At 43.2% G+C, this 9925-nt stretch overlaps 1 protein-coding gene across 8 annotated transcripts in view; it reads right to left on the bottom strand.

Annotated features, from left to right (window-relative positions):
• pcdh19 (protocadherin 19) overlaps window positions 1-6364 on the bottom strand; it is a 54570-nt gene extending 48206 nt beyond the window's left edge. For 2 of the 8 annotated variants that reach the window (XM_034883228.1, XM_034883229.1), the window contains exons 1-2: window positions 3081-6364; window positions 254-599 (exon numbers count right to left, since the gene is read on the bottom strand). In XM_034883228.1, coding sequence (XP_034739119.1) covers window positions 254-599; window positions 3081-5227 — 2493 coding nt within the window. In that variant the 5' untranslated portion in view covers window positions 5228-6364. The remainder of the gene's footprint in view (window positions 1-253; window positions 600-3080) is intronic. The other 6 variants (XM_034883232.1, XM_034883233.1, XM_034883230.1 and 3 more) reach the window with 3 other exon arrangements.
• Window positions 6365-9925: the final 3561 nt, after the last annotated feature.

Below are 9925 nucleotides of genomic sequence, written 5' to 3'. Positions count from 1 at the left end.
GACATTATAATCTGTGATGGAATGTGAAATTTCACTTGACTTTGAGATGTGTTGAAAGGTGGTGCATTGCTTCTTTAAAGCTCATACTTAAGATTCAGCACAATCAAGGAGACCTATTAATAACCATTAGTCAAAATGTGTTCCTTTACGTTTAGTCATGAGAATCCATTTTAAACCCAAACCTCCCCTTTTCCTCAACCCCAAAGCAGTCCAGCCAAGTATTTCGGACGGAGCACAGCGGAGTGTATCTCACCTCTGGCAGTGGCATGCCGTTGATGATGAGGTCTGGCTGCTGGTGGCCCTGCCCAGTGAACGGGTGCTGATAGCCATGGTTGGGAGCTGCATTGCGTGAGTTCTGGTTCTCCACGTTGAGGAAGGTGCTCTCGGAGCGCCTGCAGCCCAGCGGCAGGCTCTGCTGGTGGTAGTCGAAGTAGTTGAGCGAGGAGGTGAGAGACGAGCAACTCACCACATTCATCTTGTCTGTCTCCTCGACGTCACGTGGCACCAGGCGGATGTCGTTCTTGCTCAGCTTCTTCTTCTTGCTGGACTTCTTCTGGTTGCCATATGAGTACTCCGCCACCCTGCGCAAGTAGAAGAAACTGAACAGACTCAATAAAGCAGTGTTCTGCCTTCCCCTCCCCTTTCCAAACGATCAAAAAGCGTGACCGCCATGCCAGCTAGGGCGCTGTTCAATCATGGGTGCCAGAAAAACGCTCATTGCCCATGTCCAGGAGTGGAAGAGCACACTTAGGTGACTCCCCACTCCCGGCTTGCAATGGAGCTGTTATCCCTTGTTTGTTTGCGTTTGCATGCTCAACAAACGACATGTCACAAACAGGCAGACAATATGCAAACATGCCAAAACCACAAAGGCAAATCAAAAGAACACACTGGTACTGAGCAGTACTACCGGTATATGCAATCATATTCAAAGCACACAACCCACACAAATTCCATTTTGTTTCTTTTATTATCAAGCGAGCCCACTAGCATCACAGAGTGCACGAGAACTGCAGATTCAAATTCATTTAGCTGCTCTCAGTGGCTGCTGCAAACTTAAACCGAGTGTTTTGACTTTAATAAGAGCAAATGAGCAACACAGCCATGTTTTATCAAAGGATCCTCAGACTGGGGGAAAAATCCATTCTTCGCATAGCCTTGCAGTTTTCCACACGAGAACAGATGCTATGTTGTTTATAGTGATGACTACAAACGTCACTTAACGTATTCCTTATAATTTGTGATGTTTTTTACCATCCGCATTACTTTAAACTCTAGAAGAGGCCATTTTTTTTAACCTTAAGGCATAGAGCATATGGTTTATTTTCTGTTAACGCCCACAACAAAACTATAGTTACCCATGAAATTGCAATATCTCTGTTCCTGATTCTGCTATACTAGCCCCCACTGGCCCTCTGTTCCTCACTAAAATGCATCTATAATCCTCTGTCGCTTCTCAAATCACCCTGGCTAAGATGCTCGACTGCAGTTTGTCTTTTTCATTTTTCTTTCAGATTGCATCTTCAAAACAGCTCTCTCCCCCCATTCTGCAACCCCCTTTGATTCAGAGGAAAGAAAAAGGGCAGCTGGAAGAGTAGAAAATACTCCATCTCTTTTTCATTTATCATTTAACATGTTGTCTCTCTACTCTGTATCCAAATTGAAATGGGAGGGGAAATCTTCAGAGTCAGGCAGACTGACAGAGGACAAGCAATAAATTGGAGATAACGGCTCCTCATATTCGAGGTGGCGACTAAGAAGCAGAACACATCAGAGCTGATTAAAGCACCCAGCAGAGAGAGCGAATCTCACTTGGAGAGCAAAGTACTGAGAGCAGTTTTGATTTTCGAATATGTATTGGTGTCTATTTGTTTTCCTTTTTTAAACAATACATGATGATATTGCATAAAGCGGCTGTTGTCAACATGTTGGCATCATTCTGAATGAAATCAGGTTTGAATAAAACATGTTTAAACGTATTTTTTTGTATTCCTATAATTAGATGTGGGTTCATCCTTTTAACACTGTTAATGTAACTTGAGGGCTTTTCCTTAGAGCCACTAGAGAACGAACAAGAATGTATTATAAAATTGAAGGTCTGCAATTCACACAATGTTGAAAAGCACTTCAAGGGGCTGACAATTTCAACCAAACATTACATGAGAATAAAAAGATGCAATTCATAATCTATATCGGTAGAAATAAATCCACCAGTACTGGTGGAGTTTAAGAGTGTATGACTGCATGCATGAAAAATGACCCTGGTAAACTTTGAATTAACAAAATTATGTTTGGAGCAAAATATGATTATAGCTTTAGGTTAAATTCTCAAATCCAATCTACATGTACATTTTTTTGTGGTAATGTGGCACAGGGAAATCAAAGCCAGAGCTGATGTTCAGATTGATTAACAAAACAGAATGTTCAATGGGCAAGGTACAAAAAAAATGATATTCTCCTCCTTTCCAGGAAACTGGGTAACTAGTTAACGATAATTTGATTTACATGATTTTTTATAAATAATCTAAACTACTTTTGGCTGTATTGTTGCTGAGAATATTTATTTATGTTTAAGAACAAAGCAGAGGCCAATCTGAGTGATCCTAGAGGACTGTCCATAATCACACTGGATTAAAGCTGATAACAGCCAATCAGCTACGGTCGACATTAAATAATAAATGTCTGGGACCGCTACTGAACCAGTGGGACGTTAATTGTCCGGCAACACACCCGCAAATTGAACATGACAGTCGAACCGTCATATTTATGAGTCAATTGGTTACAATGGAAGGATTAAATCAATCAATCACGTTTCCTTGACATGGAACACTGGGCCTGAGCAGAATGTGTGTTATTTAATGCAGTCGGGTTTATCGTCTACCTCAGTTTCAGCTGTGGGAAAAAAATCTGCAGTCCTCAGATTGAGGCCTCTACATGCTGCATGACAAAATCAATGCACTTACAACTCGCAGTTTCAGGCACGATCGCGGACACAGGCACGAGCGCACGCTCTCTCACGCCCGCACAACCACACACACACACACACACACACACACAAACACACGAGATTTAGTTAGTACCTGCAGTTGTACGTCCGGATCTCCTTATTATCCCTCTTGCACTTGATCGCCACAAATATCATGGTGACAAACAGGATGGCTGCGATGGAGCCCAGAGCGATGATGAAGATGAGGGACAGGTTGACAGGTCCAATAGACTCCTGTGCGTTCAGGTCTGGTGAGAGGTACACCACGATGTAGGCCGAGGCGGACAGGGAGGGCTTGCCGTGGTCCCTCGCCACCACTGTGATCTCGTAGGTAGATTTGGCGTTTTCTCCAAACATCCTGGTGGAGCGCACCTCTCCGTTCACCTGGTCGATTTCAAAGAAAGCCCTGTCTCCCTCTGAGATGGTGTAGGTCAGCCGCCCGTTCTCCCCCTCATCATAGTCGTCTGCTTTAACTTGGGTCACCATGTAACCCACCCCAGCGTTTCTAGGGATGGAAACTTCCGCTGTGCCATTAACTAGTGGAGGGTTTGTCATAACAGGTGTGTTATCGTTGACATCCAAGACAACGATACGCACCGTGGCGTTACTTGATAAAGAGGGATTGCCATTGTCTCTGGCCAACACTTTGAAATCAAAAGTCCTGGTGTATTCATGGTCGAATGACCTCATGGAGTAAATGCGGCCTGATGGGTTTATGCTGACATATGTGTTTACATCCATGTGTTTAATCTCACCGGGGACTATGGAGTAGGACACTGTGCCATTCATCCCCATGTCTGGGTCTTCTGCTGACACTGCTAGCAGACATGAACCAGGAAGGTTGTTTTCCATCACCATCTCTTGATAGTGTGGTTTAAGGAAGTGGGGAGGGTTGTCATTTTCATCTGTGACTTTGACTACCAAAGACTTTGTGGCGCGTAAAGGAGGCATGCCACTGTCCTCCGCTTGGATAGTCAAGTTGTATGTGTCCTTTTGCTCTCTGTCCAGTCTGCCATCAACAAGTATAGTTGAGAAGCTCTCATATTCTTGAAGTCTGAAAGGAACATTGCCCTGCAGTCTGCACTGCACTTTGCCGTTCGCCCCAGAATCCTTATCTGAAACCCTCACTAGCGCTATGACATATCCACGCTGCGCGTTTTCACTAACTTCGACCATCTCTGTGTTCAGTGAGAGTATACTGATGACAGGTGGGTTGTCGTTCGTGTCCATCACATTCACTGTGACTTTGCAGTGAGCTGGGATAGAGTTCGGACCTAAATCTTTGGCCTGGACGTCGATCTCATATATTTGCGCCGTTTCATAATCCAAAACACCGTTGACAGTGATGATCCCGGTTCTGGGGTCAATTTTAAACGCATCCCTCGTTTTCTCGGTGACGTAACTGTTGAACGAGTACACAATCTCTCCGTTAGTGCCCTCGTCGGGATCCGTTGCATTCAAGTCTACTACTAATGTATTGATGGGGGAATTCTCCATCACATTAACAGTATACACTGGCTCGTCAAAAACGGGGTTGTTGTCATTAGAGTCAATTACCTTGACATTTAACTGGACCGCCCCTATTTTAGGAGGGTCTCCTCCATCTTCTGCGCTGATTTCATATGAATAGTGGGACTGGGTCTCCCTGTCTAACGATTTTTGCACAACAAGCTCAGCAATCTTGGTCCCATCCCCTCTGGTCTTTATTTCTAGTCCGAAAAGCTCATTTGGGGTAATGGAATATGATTGCACTCCAAAGATCCCCGAGTCCGGGTCGCTTGCCCCCTCTAGGGGAAACCTGGTACCAGGGGAGGCATTCTCAGAAATTTCAATGTCAATGTGGCTCGTTGGGAATCTAGGTGCGTTATCGTTTAAATCCTCAATTTCAACTTTGATGACACAGATCTCCATAGAGTCTGCCATCACTTCTAGGGAAATAATGCACTTTGGGTTCTGTCGACAAACTACGTCCCGATCTATTTTCATTTGGGTTGTAAGGATTCCTGCTGGACTGAGTTCCACCCATCGTGGCTCTGAATTGGAAATAACCCTTAAGTATGGGGGCTGCAGTGCAATCTTAAATCCTTGCTTTAGCGCGTCCTTTGTCACGTTTCCAATTACTGACCCGGGCTTCATCTCTTCGTTTATTCCATACTTTAGGTTGATTACAGCCTCAGCCCCGACCCACAACAATAGGAAAATCGCAATAAATTGTATTAATTCCATCTCCTTGGTTTGCATTGTACCTGTTGAGTTTGCACTGTCTAATAAGGACCTTGATATTTACGCACAAGAATGCACGTCAGAAAAAACAAAGAAAACTGTTCCAAATGAATCATCTCATTCAAGTGTCCAGTGAAGTGTTTGGGTGACGAGTCGCCTAGCTCTTGTGTATGTAAATTATATCATGGTGTGAAAGCTATAATTTTAACAAGTGCCTAGCCTATTTCACTGTTCTAAGGCAGAGCACATCCTCCGGTCTACTGCAGCGGGCGAAACATTGGGGACGACAGATCTGTGAAAACATGCTGAATATTCTCACAACAGTGATTTAACCGTGTAAATCCGCGGAGCTCTTCTCAAGCGGCAAACTGGTCTTACATATGACTCATATGATGAACTGTCCATTTTCAAGTGGCCTGAAAGGTGGAAAAATACTCGGTTCTGCAGAAAATGAGAATTCCTGTGAGCAAGTCCATAAAATCTTTAAATCTTCCGTGCTGATGAACTAATGGGGTTCAAAAAGTCCGTGTTAAATTCTCCGCTTTGACGCCAGCAAATATTTAAGTCGCATTTTGGATAAACATCTTGCTCTTTGTGAGATATTACAAGCAGTGATAAAAATGTCCTCTTCGGCTATATGCTTTTCAAAGTCCACATCTGATTCAAAAAAGCTAAAATGATCTGCAGTCACAAATAATTCAACAGCTTAAGTCCGGATATCTTTGCCTAAAGAACAGGGGTGCGATTGCAGGAATGTCTCATCACATCACTGAAGTCCCGATTACCTTTCTTTTTTTAATTCCAGCAGATGTAGTCTTTCATCCTGTCCGAAGTCTTGACGCTTTTACGAATTCATTTCCTCGTATATCACTTAGAAAAGGCAGCAGATATCCCGATAATTAGTCCATGAACAACAAAAATCCTGTTGTAAATGTAGCCAAAAGCCAGTGGTGAGGAACCGATGCATAAGCCTATGTGAACAAAACGCAGTTCATGTTGGTCTGCTGCAAAGTAGAAGCAGTGTAGCCTATATCCAGCCTGATTGAGGCAGAAAAAAAGAAAGAAATCACCACTCGTTGCCCGTAGGCTGTCTAGTTGACTCCAACAAGCGCTCCTCTCACTTCACTGGTGCACACTGGCGGCCGCGCAGCTCCGAGCAGAGCGCTCAGTCTCAGGACCTGCAATCCCCTCAGCCAATCAGGGGTTACACAGGAGGGCTGCGCTGCTGGTGGGTGGGGCAAAGTACGGCAAAGAAACACGGCCAACTACCTGTTCTCCTGCAGATGGGCGACTCAACGGGCAATTACAGCGTGCAAGTTGAAACACGATGCTGTGTATGAGATGATTGTGAGAGCGGCGGTTTCCAAAGTGGGGTCTGGGGACCCATGGGGGTCTTTGAGAAGGCGCCATGGGTGCTACAAAAGAAAAAAAAGACAGACTAATTTTTCCCAGCGGAGGCAAAGAAGGGATGCAAAGGATAACTTTTCACAGATCCGTCCATGTTTTCTCTTACAGTATGGCCAATTTCTTGGAAAAGGTCTTTCAGTGGAGATCCTGGAGGTTATTCTGGACCTGGATGGCGCTGTTTGACCCTCTGCAACATGTTAGTTTAGTAACCTGTGTGCCAAAGCCAATAGCACCAACGAAACACAGATGTAATTGTCGTCTTCCTTCTGTTAAGTTGCATCTGTACACATTTTGTGACATTCATTCACACTCAGACCAGGGTCTCTTGTCCGCACTAGACTACCTCTGGACTCCTTAACAGCACCGGGCACCGTGGGGAAGCAACTCCCAATAACGAATATGATTTTAGAGCATGGTTTGCAATCGGCGAAATCAATACATGCCCCACGCATTTGTATTTCTTGTAGATGTCAAAAACATAACAAAAAAGGTATTAGCCTACAACTAAATATTGCCCTTAAGCATTCTTATCAATTACACAACCGGAGACACACAGTTAGATATCAAAAATCCTATTCTTTAAAATGCTACGGTCAATAATAGGTTTCATTTTTATATAAGATGAGAACCAACAGTCTGTTTCCCACCTGGTTACTGTCAATGGCTGGCAGTAAATACACTGAATTTTACGTTAAATACTTTTGGATATGCAACAGTAAACACGTGCCTACCGTATAATGGAGTGAGATTAATGATAAAGAACAGTTTCATCCTATGGAAAATGTAATTAAATCGTTTGTTTGTCAACTGCAAAGCACACATGTGGAAAGGTTAATAATGACGAGGGTGGAAGCTATGACCTCCAGACATATGTCGCTTATCATCATAAGAAACGAAACAACAAATAAATTATTAGCTATTAATCAGTTCGTAGACCAAATAAGGGGGGAGGGGGATTAAAAAGTCACTCTATTTGCTACAGACATATTCACTCATCACCACCCTCCCTTCTCATTCAGATAGAAGCAGAGGAAATCTCACAGACGGACCCTCTCACACACACACACACACACACACACACACACTTACGCACACACAGACACAGACGCACACACACACACACACCTCCTAAGCCGCCAGCATGTCCGCCTGCTGCCTCTCACCGGCACGCGCAGCCGCCATCACATCCTGTCTTGGTCGGGCCGATTTCAAAGTCACAAGGGTGACACCTAGCGTCTGCAGCCGCCGCTCGATTCTGTTATTCCAGCTTGTCCCTGTTTCAGCCCAATGAACAGCGTGCCACAAGAATAACAATGGAACACACAGGCAAATTAATTTCCTCCTTGTACTGGAATAGAAGTCGGCAGTTTGACCACAATTAATATGCTGTTCAAGAGGTGAATTAGTTCTAAGCCATTTCCAATCTTTGGCAATCAATAAAGAGTGAATGAACTATGTTTGGGAAGGAAAATAAGGTAATTATTGTGCAATATGGACCTTACTTATTTATGTTTTTATTTGTCACGAATACCTAAACTGTCAGTCAATAAATCACCCGAGGATGAATAGCAGCTTCACTGGGCTCATTCTAGGGTACTAAATTGCATAAACTGTTTAGATAATTCCGAATAAATGTACATAAACACCTGTGTTACTATAGCTTACAGGTTATAAAAGCAAAGGGAAGTTCAGAATCACACATCACTATCTCTGAATAAGTGTAGTTAAATAAAAAAAGATGAGGCCACCCTGTCTCTTGAAAGAATCCCTGTTAAATGCCTCAGATGTGATATTCTTTGAATGGAAATATTTTCTCTTCTCTTGCATAATGCAAGCATAATCCTGACAAACAAGCAACCATCAACAAAGCAACTTGTTTGCTCTTCCATAACACTTTTCAAGGCACGCTTCAGTTGCGTAAGGAGAGCGCCAGAAGGATCTTTAAGCTCATACATTCTTAATGTTAGTAACTTAAACAACCGGTGGCAGGGGACTTTCTCTTCCTCTGGGCTTTCTGATCGCCGTATGTACAACTTAGTGCATAGTACGTTTTTGTATTTCTATCGGTCTAAGATGGTGTCAGAGAGGCTTGGGTTGCATGCTTGATTCTAAGATGAACAGCTGCAAGTTCTCCCTGGTAACAGTGCCAATTAAAGTACTTAGCAATAACACAGTGCAATGTGCTTTTATTGTTACATGATGTCTCTGAATGATCAAGAGACTAGACTGCTTGTTTAATATTCAATAAATAGCAACTATTGTTAGCGTGCCTTGTTTTTCAAGTCAAGTCAATTTTATTTATATAACCCAATATATCAAACTTGCTACAATCTGTATAGGTCATGACACCCTGTGACCTTTTTGACCTTGGCTTCAGATAAGGAAAAAAACTCCCCAAACAAAACTCTTTAACAGGAAAAAGTAGAAGAAACCTCACGAAGACCAACTGAGGAGGGATCCCTCTCCCAGCACAGAAAGAAGTGCAATAAATTGTGTGTTCAGAATAGCCTAATACAATAACATTACAATATAGTTAATCCGTATGACGAAATTATACATAGAATGAGAACATACACTTTATGTACAAGATGGATTCAGGAGGACGTCAAGCAGCTTCCAGGTGTCGGCCTATTCACCATGTAACCTGGAAAGGACAGGCTACACAAACACACAAGATGCAAAACTGGAGCACATCAATAACACAGATACACAGAGAGAGAGAGAGAGAGAGAGAGAGAGACAGACACACACACAAGAGGAGTGGCTTAATCTCCTGGAGGACGGAGATGTACAACTAACATGAGGGATGAGGCACGGAGCCAGGAGAGAGAGAGCGAGAGCGAGAGCGAGAGAGAGAGAGAGAGAGAGAGAGAGAGAGAGAGAGAGAGAGAGAAAGAGCAAGAGAGAGAGAAAGAGCGCGAGCGAGAGAGAGAGTGAGAGGGATTCTCACAGAACTGCTTGTTGAACACCAACAACAGAGAGTTATTGAGAAGCAGTGGCTTTTAGAAAGTTGATATTTTCAACAGGACTACTAGGCTTATATTATACATTGAGACTGAGACCAACCCGCAAGTTTAGGCAAGAAGATGAGTAATACATTTGGATTTAAAGGCCTCAACTTTAACCGACTGTCATATTCATAGGTGATTGTGTATTTATGTGATTAATATTCTTTTAAGGCAATTAGAGTTGGTGAATTAGTTCATGTCAAAAGGGTTGTGCTGAGACTTCTACTAACCCTACAAAGTAAGGGTTAAACATCCATGGGTTTGCTGCAATGCCTGATGAGGTGAGGGCTAAAAAGTTAAA

This window comes from Etheostoma cragini, chromosome 10 (assembly GCF_013103735.1).
Source record: "Etheostoma cragini isolate CJK2018 chromosome 10, CSU_Ecrag_1.0, whole genome shotgun sequence".
NCBI lineage: Eukaryota > Metazoa > Chordata > Actinopteri > Perciformes > Percidae > Etheostoma > Etheostoma cragini.
The sequence above is the reverse complement of the archived record's forward strand: the minus strand, read 5'-3'. Positions and strand labels throughout refer to the sequence as shown.